This window comes from Salvia splendens, chromosome 10 (genome assembly GCF_004379255.2).
Source record: "Salvia splendens isolate huo1 chromosome 10, SspV2, whole genome shotgun sequence".
NCBI lineage: Eukaryota > Viridiplantae > Streptophyta > Magnoliopsida > Lamiales > Lamiaceae > Salvia > Salvia splendens.
This window is the reverse complement of record NC_056041.1, coordinates 15,284,582-15,301,335: the sequence shown is the minus strand read 5'-3', so window position 1 is coordinate 15,301,335 and position 16,754 is coordinate 15,284,582. Positions and strand designations below refer to the sequence as shown.

The 16,754-nt window shown below is 33.8% G+C and overlaps 1 protein-coding gene and 1 long non-coding RNA gene across 3 annotated transcripts; both read left to right on the top strand.

Annotated features, from left to right (window-relative positions):
* Positions 1 to 1,485: 1,485 nt before the first annotated feature.
* LOC121751624 (probable galacturonosyltransferase 3) lies at positions 1,486 to 5,583 on the top strand. Of its 2 annotated transcripts, none has more exons than XM_042146410.1 (9): positions 1,486 to 1,671; positions 2,178 to 2,224; positions 2,324 to 2,384; positions 2,735 to 2,773; positions 2,844 to 2,966; positions 3,090 to 3,224; positions 3,303 to 3,637; positions 3,730 to 4,675; positions 5,249 to 5,583. In XM_042146410.1, the coding sequence occupies exons 1-9, from the start codon at positions 1,621 to 1,623 to the stop codon at positions 5,522 to 5,524; spliced, it is 2,013 nt and encodes a 670-aa protein (XP_042002344.1). In that variant the 5' UTR covers positions 1,486 to 1,620; the 3' UTR covers positions 5,525 to 5,583. The 2 variants fall into 2 exon arrangements, with proteins under 2 accessions (XP_042002344.1, XP_042002345.1); XM_042146411.1 differs by having other exon boundaries at positions 1,487 to 1,671; positions 3,099 to 3,224.
* A 2,074-nt stretch (positions 5,584 to 7,657) lies between these two features.
* Positions 7,658 to 8,637, top strand: LOC121750658. The gene is made up of 2 exons (XR_006039914.1): positions 7,658 to 8,222; positions 8,340 to 8,637. It is a non-coding gene; the product is annotated as an uncharacterized LOC121750658 (long non-coding RNA).
* The last annotated feature ends 8,117 nt before the right edge of the window (positions 8,638 to 16,754 follow it).

Below are 16,754 nucleotides of genomic sequence, written 5' to 3'. Positions count from 1 at the left end.
CTATATATGGATCCTCCACTATACTGATCCACGCCTTCGCAAGCGCGATGAACTCCTCTGTGCTCCAGACAGTCCTCTTTTTCCCGCTGGATCCCTCCCCCCTCAGCGGCCCCCGCCTAACCATCGTACCCCGCCGCAGGCGAGGTAGTGCCCCGTCCCATGTCCCTCCCTCTCCCTGTCCTCCCCCTCCTCCCTGTCGCCGTTGGTGCGTCTGTGGGAGAATCCCGGATCGGAGATAGCCCCAACTCCTCCATTGAGAACGTCTCGATGTCAGTGAACTGAGTCTCGAGATGAGTACTCGGGGGATTGTCCGTCGACAGTAAATCCATATAGGGGCGATAGACATTGTCCACCGGTGATTGGGGGACCCCCTGCATACTCCCCCCGCAGCGACAGGCAAGCCATGCATCATCCCCGACATCATCATCCCGGGCATCTGGGGCGGCATCATTCCCGGCATTCCGTGCATCATCCCCGGCATTGGGGTCATTCCGATACTCACCTCGGGCATTTGGGGCATAATCCCATACCAAGACAGGTACATGTTGTAGTACCCGGGCATCATCCCCGCCGTCATTTTTGGTTGGGGCATCATCCCCGCCATTCCGGACATCGTGGCGGACATTGGGGTACTTCCGCCAACGGGAAAGATCGGTCCCTTTGACTCGCTCGTGGCGGGGGAATCACTATCGTGGTGCTCCATTTATCTTCGAAAGAAAAGTATTTAGAGAGAGAGATACTCGTTAATACAAGTGGGGTGAATGAAATGAAATTCAACGAACCGTATTTATAGAATTTTTGAAAAAAAATAATAAAATAATCGGGACGTCCGCGTGGACGTCCGTGGGGTCAACGCAATGGCGGACGTCCGCAAGGACGTCGCCACGGACGTCCGGGGAACGCCGCGGAACTTCGATGTCCGCAGCGGACGTCCGTATCCGCGTCACCTTTGCACAATGGCGGACGTCCCGCGCGGACGTCCGCTGGGATGGGCGCCATTGCGGATGCTCTTATAATATAATTTTATTTATTTAATTTTGATATTTTCACAAAACTTTAAAATTTGTTTAAAATTATTTTATACAGTATTTGTTATTTTACAATCTGATCCAAATAAAATATTTCCAGCTAAAACTTATTCTACATGAATAATCTTAAAATATTTATAATATTTTAAATCACTTTTTTTGTTTATGTCAAAGAGGATAAAGTCAAAGCCATATTGATTTGTTTGTGCCAAGATTTCTAATATTATAGACAAATTTTAAAGTTCATAAGAAAAAAAAAAACAAGAACTAGGCCAAAGCCTAAGTTGGTGATTTTAGGGCGAATATCCCTTTTATGTTTAAATCAGAAAATAAAATTCTAAATCCATATTTATGTTTAAAATCAGAAAATAAAATTCTAAATCCATATTTATGTTTAAAATCAGAAAATAAAATTCTAAATCCATATTTATGTTTAAAATCATAAAATAAAATTCTAAATCCGGGGTTCGTTTCTGCGCAGTTCACACTTAAGAAACCCAAAATTGTGTAAAATTAAGAGGAAGAAGAAGAAGAAGAAGAAGAAGATTAAGTTGAGCTGATCGAATTCCACGGTGGTTACTCCTCTCGTAAGATGAGAGGCGGTTTAACATCACCATCTCTCTCCGCGATCTTCCTTTTCCTTGTAAGTCCAATCTCTCTTAATTTATCCTGATTCAATCTTACTGGGTATGCGCATGTATCCGATGTCAATGCTTTACACGGGAATGTTGCTCTCTTCTGTTGATTCATTATTGTCCAGTGCATTCAGATCGGACTAGTAATCTCACTACCACATTGTGTGATTGTGTGTGTGGTGGTGCCATACAGCAAGTACAAGGCCTTTGCTTCCTCAATCTATTCGAAAACCTCATTTCACTGCTCTACTTCCTGCTAATCTTTGATAGCTTGTTTTTCCAATCCGGAATCCCCGTCATTTGCTGCAATATGTTTCATCTATTAGCAATGATTAATTCATTCCAAGCTTACTTTAGCTTGATCGATGTGTATTTCTATTATTTTAGCTTTAAGCTTCCGTTTTAAAGCGATTAGACTGATTTCTTGTGGGATAGCAAGTAAATCTTTATCTGTTTGGAGGAGTTTCAAAGAATTAATGGTATTATTTTGATCTCACATCACATATTAATGCAGGGTATCAACATTGTCTTGTCAGTCAGAGCAGAGGTTTCACCTACGCTGTAAGATTTTAAGCAGTTAGTGTTGTTGCTTCTATTATAACAAGATTCATCACATGATTTGTTGAACCTCATGTTTCCATCTTTATTATGATTTTCCAGTCGAAGGGAAAACAGACTGTATGCCACATCATATGACTGCCCAAACTGCATTGAAAGAAAGGTAATGATTTCATTTCCGAGCTGTCTAAGTAATAACCTTCCTTAACATGGAATTTTGGTTGCCAATGGAACTGATGCGACTGCCCATACAGCGTGGCCTTAGTCTAGCGGAGAGTTTGCTTAGTTACTTTTGTGCCTTTCTACTTGTCTGTGGATGAGAAACTAAGCACATTTGTTGATTTGATAGGATGCTCATAAGTCTGTACAATTAGAATAATGCCTATAAGTACAAGTGTCTTTACTCTCTAAGCCGATTATTTTGCTACTGAAAACTGAGTGTTTGATTTTATTGGAAAATCTATGCCAAAAAACTAATGCTTCATTTGCTTGCACCAAACAATGGCTTGGCAGGATCGAGGAAATATCAGTTCTACTGATCATCCTTGGAAGGTAAGACCTTTTTTTCTTTTCATGTAAGCAATTTGAATAATAATTAAGTTTGATTGATCATTTCATGCAGGATTTTGACATAATTGTAACATACAGCGACCCTTCTGGTGCTGTTCAAGTTAGGAGTGTTAGATCTAGAGACCTCTCCTCTTCATGGGTATGGAGAAACCCTAGAAAGGAGAAACACAATAGAGTAAGAATTTTGCTGGTGATTTTTATCCAGCTATATCTTCATTTTATGTTCTCTCAATTCAGTTCCCAGAAATCCATTTTGATCCTGATTGTAGGTTACTGACCTCTCCACTAATTCTCTTAGATAGTACAGGACCCATTTCAAACTAAACTGAGCTATAGAAAAAATGGGGACAGTTGGAGTGACAATCACCAATTTCAAGGTGAAACCTCACAAGCACAAGCATATCCAGTGCATCCTGTGAAACTTAAGAGACAGGTCCAATTTCTATATATGCACTCACAGCTGATACATTGCTTTTGACGGTTTGATAAGTAACTTCTTCTCCTACTTCAGATGCTACGAAGGGAAAGGAGGGAGAGGAGAACTGCAGATCTAATAAAACAAGATAAAGAGACAGAAAACCAAATGCAAGAAGAAGCCATTAAACGAGCTAGGGAGCTTGACACCAATATCAAGGGGAAATACAGTATATGGAGGAAAGAGTATGAAAATCCGAACGCTGACTCCACAGTAAAACTTATACGAGACCAGATCATAATGGCCAAGGCTTATGCAACAATTGCTATGGCTAAGAATGAGACTGTGCTTTATAATTCTCTGATTGAACAGTCCAGAGAAAGTCAACTTGCAATAGGAGAAGCAACAAATGATATTGAACTTCTTCCAAGGTTTTGTGACTTCAAGTGTTTGTTAATAAAATTTTCAGGTGCTAGCTTCGATCTGATATACAATTTTTTTGCTCCTTTTTCTTTCTTGTCAGTGCTCTTGATCAAGCCAAAGCCATGGGACACATTCTAGCTACAGCTAAGGATCGGTTATATGATTGTGTTCTGATAGCAAGAAAGTTGAGAGTAATGCTTCAATCTAGTGAGACTAATGTAAATTCGTTCAAGAAGAAGAGCACATTTCTGATACAGCTTGCTGCAAAAACTGTTCCCAAACCATTGCATTGCATTCCCTTAGTTCTCACCACAGATTATCACCTAAGTAATTATGATAAAAAAGTTTTTCCTAACAAAGAAAAACTTGAAGATCCATCTTTGTACCATTATGCCATCTTTTCTGATAATGTACTTGCAACATCTGTGGTTGTGAACTCAACAACACTACACGCAAAAGAACCTGGAAAGCATGTGTTTCATATAGTCACTGATAAGCTGAACTTTGCAGCTATGAAAATGTGGTTTCTAGTTAATGCTCCTGCAGGTGCAACGATTGAAGTTAAGAATGTGGATGATTTTACTTGGTTGAATTCTTCATACTGTCCTGTCCTCCGTCAGCTTGAATCTGCACGGATGATTGAATACTATTTCAAGGCACATCAATCATCATCTCTCACTGGTGGTGCTGACAATCTCAAATATAGGAACCCAAAGTATTTGTCAATGCTTAATCATCTTAGATTTTACCTTCCTGAAGTTTACCCGAAGCTGGGTAAGATATTGTTCCTGGATGATGACATTGTTGTTCAGAAGGACCTGACACCTTTATGGTCTGTTAATCTGAATGGGATGGTGAATGGTGCTGTGGAAACCTGCAAAGAGAGCTTCCATAGGTTTGACAAGTATCTGAACTTTTCAAATCCAAAGATAGCTGATAATTTTGATGCAAACGCTTGCGGCTGGGCATTTGGCATGAATATATTTGATTTGATCGAATGGAGGAAACGTGACATTACTGGAATATATCATCACTGGCAAGAAATGGTATGGTTGCATCTCACTCTAACCTTTCCCTTTATGTGTAGCTAAATTTTTTAAACTACTTTACTGGAAAGGGCCAATTGCTCCTTGTATTACACAATGCTCTCAGTAAATGAGCTGGAAGTGCACACAATAGCATGCACTTTTCTACTATCTAGTAGCACCAGCACATGTTTTCTTTCTTTTGTTTTTAGCAGAGGATTTTTAGGGATGAATGGAAATTTTCTTTTTTGGTAGATCAGAAAACCCGGAAATTCTTAGAAATGCTTACATTTCAATGATCCCGCTTAAACCACGCTGTTAATCTAGTACAATCCCATAGGTAAGACTTTCCTTCAACATGCAAAGTGGTAACATCATTATCATCATGATTGTGTCGTGCATTGTATTGACTTGGTCACAGGTGGTGATATCATAATAATGGTTTTTAATCCATGAAACTCATGTATGTCTAGCTCTTAGAGCAAAAGGTAGTATGCATAATCTGTACTTGTACCAAAAATGATGATATGGCTTCTCAGTCCTGAACGTTTATAACAAATCTCAATCATTTACTCACTTAATGTTTGATTACAGAATGAGGACAGGACTCTTTGGAAACTTGGAACGCTGCCACCGGGGCTAATAACTTTCTACAACTTGACCCACCCTCTGGATCGGAGCTGGCATGTTCTGGGGTTGGGCTACGACCCAGCTCTTAACCAGACAGAGATAGAGAATGCTGGTGTTGTACATTATAATGGAAACTATAAACCATGGTTGGATCTTGCCATAGCCAAGTACAGATCATACTGGTCCAAATATGTCATGTATGATAACTTCTATTTACAAGTGTGCAACCTGAATCAATAATGAGGGATGTTTCTTTTTCGTCATGTATAAAATGGTTGGCTTAAGCTTTTCATGTTTTACTCAGTTGTCTTTTCCTTTCCATAAGTTGCAATGTTGCTCCAAATGAGAGGACTGGGATTCAGCATTTGTTTTAACCTACAACTGAGTCTGAAAAGGGGCGCATGATATCAGATGCACCTCCATCCATGCATCATTTCAAAAAAAGAATCTCATCCAAAGTTTAATGCGACACAAATTTGTGTTTAAAATTCAACCTGTTTTATATGATAAGGCTCTGTTTGGTGTATGAGATTAACTCCAAGACTGAGTAACCAATCTTTGCCAAACATGTTAGGAGAGGGTGTTTGGTACTCAAGATTATCAAAAGCGCAAGCATGCGCCTCATCCCCTCGACATGTCGCCGAAAACAATTTTTACTCTGAGGAGGAGGTCTCGATCCGCCTAGATAAGAAGCTAATTTCCACTTTTATCCCACTCTATTTGTTGCAACAATTCGCCCAACGTTGAATTTGCCACACTGGCGCTCTCATCCACGAGCCACCTCACTAAACTACAACAGTTTTGCCCCTCCGACCCACTTTGCTGAATAAATGACCTTTCTTGAATCGTTAATAAAATCAGGTCATTGCAAAGATCTCAACAAGATTTGAATGCAATTATTGTGGATATAACTTTCTTGTAATTTTTATACTTTCAATTTGAATGCAACTAGTATTAACCTCCGTATGCACAAGATATAAGAATTTCAAATAATTGATACAAAATATAATAAATATATAGAAAATATGAATTCAAAGCAATGTGAAGATTTAAAGAAACATAAATATACTTATCTTTTCTTACTTTAAATGAAGAATTTACTACTCCCTAATGAATGAAATATCTATACAATTTTAATTTATAATCTAAGTGGAGTAAAAACAATAAAAATTAGTGACAAAAAGAAGATGTGTAACCATTATAAAAGAGTATGAGTTAATTAGAATAAGATATACAGTATAATAAAGAAAATATGTGTAAGTAAAAATGTTTATTGATAGTGTTATGGTAGTCATTAATTCAAATAAAAGGTAAATTAATATATAAATTTAATAGCTTAATTAAAAAAATTAATTTGAAAAATATATGAAATATTAAACATATCGACATTCAATATATGAATAATTTAAATCATAAAAATTGAAAATTTCTTTGAGAAGTCAAGTTAGAAAATTTCTATTATCCAATAATCACATTTTTGTTGATTATTTATTTCTTCTGTTTAATTTTAGAGCATAGCATAACTTGATATACATGGCCAAAGACTAAATGAATTTTTAATATTGGAAAGAATAAATTTCTTACTTCCTACCACATATACGTATAAAAAGTAAATTACCACTTAAAATAACGATATTATTTTATGCATCTTGGTTGTTTTGAATAATGTGACAATTTACACTACTATTTATATTAAGAAATTATACAAACTTTATAAGTTAGATTTAATGTTAAGTATATATAATTTCATCTTATTACGTAATTTAATCTAAAAACTTAGTAGTATTGTTTAATTCATTAGAGGCGAACTAAAATATAAGTAGTATAACTTTCACCCGTGTCGAGTCAAAAGTGAACTCCTATTGTGGGATGAAGAGTATTGTATAATTATGTTAATAGTTAAGAATAAATGTTTATTAAAATATACAAACATTCGGTTGGCAAGATTAAATCTCATGATTAAATATGTATCATGCTTGGTTCATAAGATTGAATCCTTCAACTTAATCCTACATGGATAGTCTCATGATAATTAGTCATAGCCTCCCCCTCCAACTAAAATAATCCCACAACTTAATCCTAGATGGATAGTCTCATGATATTAGTCATGGCAACCGAACGTCACCCAAATGTATTTTTCTCATATCATTCTAAATGAAGCATCTCTACGGCAAACAATTTTATACAACTTTAAATTATGATATGAGTGAAATAAATAATATATAATAGAGAATAGAAATACTTATATTTAAGAATAGGTGTATATTAGAAGATATACAAATAAAAATCCAATTTACAAAAGCCCAAGTTTTAAAAATTGAATCATAAAATAAAAAATGGATCGATTTTTGTAATAGTTTTCTCACAGCCCAACTCAATTATAAACAAAAGGCCACACAAAAAAATAAATTGAGAAGCCCAATCTTATGAAACAGTCCAACTTCTCATTTTAATAGTACTAATTATAGGCCCATACGATATTTCAAACAAACTTACATAACTTATTAAACTAAATAAACTATTAAACATAATTAACAAAACTTAGTGTTTAATACGATGAGATAATCACATGTTTCATACAAGATGTTTTACCTTTGTGACATTGCATGCGATGCGCCGCCTCAGACGCGACCCCTAATTTCAACCACCTTCTCCACGCCTCCATCGACGAAAAATGGCCCGTTCTCAGGCGGTGGACGGCACAAAGACTCCACCGAACCACAAATCGGAGAAAACTCTGTGCGATGAAACCCTAATTCCTCTACCTTCTAGCCGCAAACAGAGGAGGAGGACGGGGCCTACACTCCATTAAACACCAAATCGGTGACGGCTTCATACCGATTGCAGTTTGAATTTCCTTCACAACCCGAAGTCACTGAAGGTTTCTTCGAATCCCTACCACGTCGGCAGCAAAAAACCTCTCCGAAACCAGAAAAAGGTAAACAATTGTTCACTATGGAATTATAAATTTTAGTTTTTAATTGCATGTTTAGTTATTCAATTAATTTCAATGTAAAAATGTTTGCTAGTAATAGATCTCATAATATTGCAACAGCTGTGATTCTCTGCCACACACTTCAAAATCGTGACCACAATGGGAAAAGGATGACAAAATCAAAGCCGACAAATCCAGAAAAAGGTAAACCCTAGAGCCATTTTTTAACAGATTAATTTTATGCTTATATTAGGAACACTAATTGCATTTAAATTTAGGTACTTATGTCACAAAAACCATTTCTTCACATTTTAATTGTTATTTGTGGATTAAATAGATGTCATGGAACTTTATATTGGTTGACATTTTATTTGTCAGAAAACCAAGGTCTTTATCAATACTAACATTATTTTTCATACATTACTTTGCAAGTGCTAGCAAAAGAGGATATACAAAAACTAAACAAATGACAAAGGCTTGAGCAATTACTGACATGAACTTGAAGGTCTAGAGAGTTGTGATATGAATAGCTCTTCAAAATTGGTTGCTTCTTTTACTTTTTCATTGTTAAAGAATAAAATATGAAAATTTTTAGTATTGCAAAAAAATAATCTCTAACTAAAACCAAAAAATAATAGGGTGCTAAAAGAACACTTCATAATTTGGTAAGTTTAATGAAAAAGACAACACCTTCCCTAAGTGGAGATGCCATTTTCTGTGTAATATTATTAGGGAATGTTCTTTGGATTCTTGTCCCTGTAAAACAAAAGACATTAATAATTTATTCAACTTAGTTTAATCTATACATATATAAAAGTTGAGTTTTGGGAGGTTTTGAATAACTATTTTGTGCAAGGGATGTAAATGCAATAAACAAAAACTACTAATTTAAAAATAAAAATAGATTTTAATTAAATAACTTTAGCTGTGGAAAATTTTAATGTAGCAGTTACGATCATTATTCCCATTGATTACTTTTAATTCATTTCATTTGGCAGTAAAACAATGTTCTTTTGGAATTGCCATTCTCAATTACTAATATGAGCCGACAGTTACTTAATATTCAAAACAAATGTCACATTTAACAAATGCACCAAATGATGTAACCGCCTATTAAGATGTGACATTAAATTACCTTGATTTTGCATCTAATAATTTAATTATGCATCATTTTCATATACATAGTCAGAAATAATCTCAATTATTGACTCACAATTTAGTGAATGGCTCTGTACTATAGTCCATATCTTCGACGTTTTTTAAACTCCCAAATTAAGCTAATAATAATAATCAGTTAAAAGTATGAATTGAATATAATTATACCGATGATTTCTAACGTTTTTTATTTATGTCATAAATTAATATTTGTTTAATTACTATTAACTATAGAAATGTTCTTTCATTTTTGGGATGTATAGTTGCAATTGAAAAGTTTTAGAAATTATTGGTGATCTTTGTCTATAAATACTTGGTCTATCATTGTGGAGATCGTAAATGAGGCGGAGTAGGTGTCATGTGAGATAGTGCAAGACGAAGAGCCAAAGATGTGAGTCGGAGGTAGTGGAGAGAGAGTTGTGCAAAAGATGGTAAAAGGAAAATAGCACTTTTAAATCTTATTTTGAAGATCATTCTATTTTAGTGATATTAGTTCATATCTAAGTATTTTCTTATCTAAGTATTTTCTTCATGTTAATTTGTTTTATTTTTCTGTCTAGGCTACAATATTTTGTATTTTACAAATAAAGAAATCACATAAGTTGTTGACTATCTATAATATTTTGAAACTACAGCTTCACAAATTCGTCGCCAACTTCTTCACTTCCATAATTTTCATGAAAAGAAAATCACCTAAAGTCAACGAAATGGCAAAAAAGAAAGCAAAGAAGACAAAATCATAAAATATCACATTCGTATTTGCACATATGCATACAACATAAACCATCAATTTAGAGATTAAGGAGAAAAATAAGGCTGAAGAAGAGTCAGCGGTAGATGTTGTTTGTGTTTTACTATATCTCTTTTCTCTATTTTGTTATTTTTATTATTGTATGGGTATGATTGTTTACAAATAAGTTTTTTCTTGACTTACTAACTTTTGTTTTATTGTTCTAATGTTTATACATGTGCATTTTTCATGAAAAGAAAAACACCTAAAGTCAACGAAATGGCGAAAAAGAAAGCAAAGAAGACAAAACCATAAAATATCACATTTGTATTTGCACATATGCATACAACATAAATCATCAATTCGGAGATTAAGGAGAAAAATAAGGCTCAAGAAGAGTCAGCGGTAGATGTGGTTTGTGTTTTACTATATCTCTTTTCTCTATTTTGCTATTTTTATTATTGTATGGGTATGATTGTTTACAAATAAGTTTTTTCTTGACTTACTAACTTTTGTTTTATTGTTCTAATGTTTATACATGTGCATTTTTTATTTGTTTTGTTTATTATTTTTTTCTTTTCATGACGATGTCATTGTCCTAATTATATTTTTTAGTTGTATATTAAATATTTATATCAATTGAATATTTAGTAGTATTTTAATATTAAAGTGTGTATGTGTTATTGATGGTAATTTTCTTTGTTATAAAGACCAAGATAAGTGTTGTAATTAACAAATATTTCCATGTTGACTTAATTTAAAACTTATTTAATTTTAGATTTATAATTATCTAACATATTGTGACTATATCATATTACATTTTATTTTTTAATATTATGTAATCATGTTATTTTTTATTTTATTTAAATTAATTACAATGTCTAATTAATAAAACAAATTTTATCTTGTGTCGCGCATAGTGACATGGGAGTTTTGGAGGTATTTATGGAATAACAATTAGAGTTTTAGGGGTATTTATAGAATAAGCTTTTAATCTTAAAGCTATAATTTCTGATGTCATAATCTTGCCATTTAAGAATAAAACCTACTATAATATAGACGTTGCCTTCCAAATTTTGTTGCTGCAGGCCATGAAGTTTTAAAATAATTTTAGCCTTGCCAGTTACACTATTAAAAAATTTGTAACTCCTAGAATTGTGTTAATAATAATTGTGTTCATTTCTTCATATATGTATCATTCAGCCTTATAATTGACACGGATATTACTATAATTATTACCATAATTTCTGAATTATTTATAGATGTGCATGGAGCCAAGAACGTGTGGTAACTGTTACTAATAGTTATAATATTGTATTCAATGGAAGGTGTGAAATGATTCAAAAAATAACTCCCAACCGTTTAGAAAAATCTAATATTTTGCCTCCATTCAATCATACATAATTTAATTAAAACTGATTATTGTTTATGGATTTGTACATTTCAACTGTCAGTTTCACATCTTTAATTGAATGTGATGAGTATTTAAAAATTGAGTGTTCAATATGATTATTTATACATTTCAATCGGTGATTTCACAATTTCAATTGAATGTGATGAATATTGAAGAATTTAGTGTACATGATTATAAAATGTTCAAAGTCATTGAATGTAATAATATGAAATAAAAAATGAGAGCAGTTACACTTGTCTATTAATTTAAAATCATTTATTCAATTTAGCCGTTTTCAATTATAACAATAAATATGAAAATAAAGAGTTGAGAATTTGAAACAAAGAGTCTTTTAATTAAATTCATTCATAACACCACCCAATCATATATAAACGGGCATGTATATACTTATTTTTCATTCTCTGAGCCACCTCCGCTATCGCACCTAAATTCCTGACGAGTTGACAGTGAATATTCTATAAAGCGTCGTTAGAGAACAATGAATATCGACGCTACTCTGAAGAAGATGGAGTGCTTACCAGAAGATGAAGCATGAAGAGGATGGAGGCGCCCCCTGACAACATCCAAATAACTACCTACTAACCGAAAAATCTCCATTGAAAATCAACAACGAAAAAAGCACGCGATTGTATGGTGAGAAGCAACAGTCATCTTCCATGAATGAGTGAAGGGGGCGGTGTAAAAGCGGAGTGAAGAATAATAATCAGCGCATTATAGTAAATATTAGTAACACTATGTTTATTTAAACTTTACTAGATTAAAGTGGGCCTTTAATATGAGCCATTTTGATAATTACGATTTACGGTACACGTTTTTAACATATTTTTCTTCCTTTTTAATATTTAAATTTTTATGTATTTATTTAAAAAGTACATATTAAACGATTCAGATTTGGTAGCGATTTTTTCATTATTTATTTATTACAACCCTATCAATGTCGTTTACATATATCTCTATGTGCTATATTTCGAGCCATTGAATAAATAAATGATTAAGATATGGTGGCTGTTAATATTTTATTGATTGACAATTAATGAGATTAACTTAATTAATTTATGGGATTGATGAGATTAACTATCATTTAATTTGTAGTTTGAAATTTAGATAAATAAGTCTATTTAATGGGTAAATTGTTGATTGATTGGCAATTTATTGTTCAATTTCTTTTTGAATTTTCATGGTTATTTATGGCGTCAAATAAATACTATGATTTAATAATAAATGAAGTAAACCCATTAGAGAAAAAGAAAACGGAATGCATTTTTTTTTATATATTGTGGTGAATTCTAGAGCTGCTGCATTCCACAATCCATATAATCCATAAATTTTTAAGTGCAAATATTCCAGTATTAAAGAAAATATTCGGTGTTTAACACATGTAAGATGGAGAATTTTTAATTTTAATATACTAATACTGTACAGGGTTTAGGTTTTTATAGTATAGGGTCACTATATTGCAATGAAATGAAGCTCGACTAGGAAGTGTCTCACCAGTGCAATCTTAAATTATAGTTTTTGATAAACAATATCTTAATTATTTTACATTCCATATGCTACAAAGTTGGGGATTGTAAACATTAAAAATTGATAATGGTCAATTTATTTAAGACAATTATTCAATTACAATTTACAGTCAAGCTTCAGGTAAAAAAAACCACTACTACCAGTACGGATTATTAAGTAGGCCGACTCAGTCTAAGGTATTGAATACAGATCTAAAACCCCCAAAATAGAATGAGTGATCAACAAAGTAAAATTGAACTAGGACGGAGGGAGATTTTTATTGATATTTGGTTCATTTGTTGGTCATGATGAGTATATTTTAAAGTTAAGGGTTTAGAATTTAGGTTTCAGGGTTTAGGTTTTTTATTGTATAGGGTCACTATATTGCAATGAAATGAAGCTCGACTAGGAATTGTCTCACCAGTACAATCTTTAATAATTGTTTTAAACAAAATTGCATATATGCTTATGTAAAAAAAAATTGCCTTGAGGAAGCTTCATAAAGTAATAATTCCACACATCAATAGGAATCCACAACCTCTTGGTTTGGAAAAGTAAACATTAATCATATGGTGAGAGTTTGGAGATTTGAGGCTATTAATCCGTATGACTTAAGAAAAATTAGTTTTACTTTTACAGAAATTTCAGTAAATGCACAAATACGAAGAAATGAGGACTAAGTCTTTATTTTCGATGTTAAGGGGAAGATCATTGTTATATTCCTAATCATTATTTGAATCCAAGAATTTATACAGACATGAGAAGTTTGGTATGTTTGATTATTAAAAATCGATAATGATTGCATAATATAAGCATCAGATATTTTTTCCCAAGTTCGTATAGGGAACTAATTGTATGAGGTGAATATGTGAAGCAAGATAAGATAACTTACCTTAGAGATCATTATTTAGATGAGAAATATGGTGATGAATTAAGGAGTTAATTAATCATAATTAACGGTTTAATTTGGTCAAAATCAGGATTAAAAACGTTGCCCGTTAAAATCAATTTTGGTCTTTACTCTTTTCTTAATTATACTGCTGTTTATGTATGTTTGCCGGTTTTGTCTTTATATTTAAAAGATTTAAATTAATATTTATAGATTATTAATAATATATGAATTTTCATTTCATATTTATGATGCATAATAATTTGATATTATATACTACAATTGGAAAGAAAATATATTGAGCCGTGCATCGCACGGGGGTGACACTAGTTTAAAATAAAAGCACAGTTGTTTGGTAGAATAAAGAACATACTACCTTAATATCATGCAAAACACACTCTGAGGGGTATTATTTTTATCTTTATATTTCTAAATAAAAGAATATAATCTTAAAACCTTTTGCGGTTGATGATGTACATGGATTGTAAAAAGAAGTGGCAGGAAAAGAACCAAGAATGCATATAAACTGTAAAATAAGGTAAATGACATTAAACAGTAGCTAACGCTACTAATTTAAAATAACCAGAAGCATAGTAAATTTAGAAACAGAAAGAAATAATATCACAAACTGATTGCAGGGACTGATCTACAAAAATATCAATCAAAAGAAGCATGACTTGAAAGAAGATGACATGAGCATGGAGGCAATGGCAGATTCAAGGTAAGAAAACTACATACATTGTAAAATGAGTTTTTACATATGCAAAATATTTAGCACTATTAGTAACATTGTGAAATAAGGATAACATAAACATGGACTTAATGACAAATTCAACTTAGATAATTGCATAATCATGTAGCTGAGAAGAATTTACAGGAGATAAATATCATAAACTAACTTCAATACAGATAGTGCAATTCAGAAACATGAAGAAATATATAAAGAAGATTCAATAAGGGGAATGCAGATGAGAATTTGAAAGAAACTCCACCAAGTTTGTGTGATGATTCTGTTAAGTGTTTTCAGTTGTGAGTGATTGTAGAAGTGTTAGGGTATTTATAAGGTAAAGAATGGCCAGCATGCTCCTTAAAAAAATAGATTTAGTTTCCCAAAGAAATGGCCAGCACACTCAACAGCAGCATTGGAAACATGGAATTTAACATAGGCATTATATGGTTTCATTGGAAACATGGAATTTAACATAGGCATTATATGGTTTCATTTCAGATTATACACTTTCACACTAATAAGATTTTATTGATTCTTTACAGGTGACAAAATGAGTGAACAAAATTAACAAAATAAGAGGAAGAAAATACAAAAGGTAAAAACATATAGTACATAGTTGTCAATTCAGTACTTTTATACTATTGCCGAATTATGAATATGAATATGAATATGAATATGAATAAATAGAGCTTATTGCAGTGTTTTTTATGTTTGACTTCAGATTATATAAATTTCCATGATAATAATATCATGATTCTTTACAGTAAAGATATATTGATTAGAGTTGATACACTTTCTTATAAGATTTTTGAAATTTATATTGACAATTTTAAGATTGCAGATATAAATATTTGTTGCAAATTCTGTAATCTAAAACTAATACACAAAGTTACATGAAATGATTACACTTTATTTCTTAGTTATATACACAAAGTTACATGAAATGATTACACTTTATTTCTTAGTTATATAATCTATTTCAAACCTACCTGAATTTATGATCAGGTACATATCAATTAATGGATTATTTAAAAGGCAGCACGCTCAGAGCATCTCCAATGGCGGCGTCAGCGTAGGCACGCCGATTTTTCGCGGACGCAGGTGCTGAAGCCGAACCATTGCAGCCGGCGTCAGCGAAACCGGCGTCAAAATCGGCGTGCCTACGCCGATTCTTGGTATGATGCCGATTCTGACGCCGATTCTCACGGCGCCATTGTAGGCCCCGAATCGGCGTCAGAATTTTATTTTTTTTTAAATTTTTTCGAAACATTATATATACGCGCTTTGGACGTCATTTTTCATTCGCACCACTTGTATTAACGAGTACTCTCTCTATCTTAATTTCTGTACAAGATCAACAACGAGAAATGAGTAATGTCGATGGTGGTAGTGGTGGGGATGCTGATGAGTACGAGCGTATGATGAACGAAGATCTAGATGCCTATACGAACGGCGAGGTTGATCGATGGTTGGAGAGTTATATGCAACCGGCGGTACCTCGCCCACGACCAGTTGTCCACCGTCGACAAGTGGTTGATCGTGATCATGTAGCTGCACATCAACGCCTGTTCACAGATTACTTCGCAGAGGAGCCGCGTTTTAACGCCAATCATTTCAGGCGCCGTTTTAGGATGAGGCGAGACATGTTTATGCGTATTGTTAATGCTTTGGAGCATCGATAACTGTATTTCCGCTTCAGACACTATGCGGCTGGCAGACCCGGCCACACCCCTATTCAAAAGTGCACTGCGGCAATCAGGCAGTTGGCCTACAGGACTTCGGCAGACATGTGGGACGAATACCTCCACATCGGTGAGACGACTGCCATTGAATGTATGAAGTATTTCTGTCAGGGCGTGATTGAAGTATTCGGTGATCAGTATCTCCGAAAGCCTACCCCCGAAGATTGCCGGGATCTGCTGCGAATGCACGGGGATCAGCATGGGTTCCCGGGAATGTTAGGCAGCATAGATTGTATGCATTGGGAATGGAAGAACTGTCCCGCTGCCTGGAAGGGGTTCTACACGACCGGCTACAAAGGAAAGAATCCCACGATGATCCTCGAGGCCGTAGCTGATTACCGACTGTGGATTTGGCATGCGTACTTTGGGATA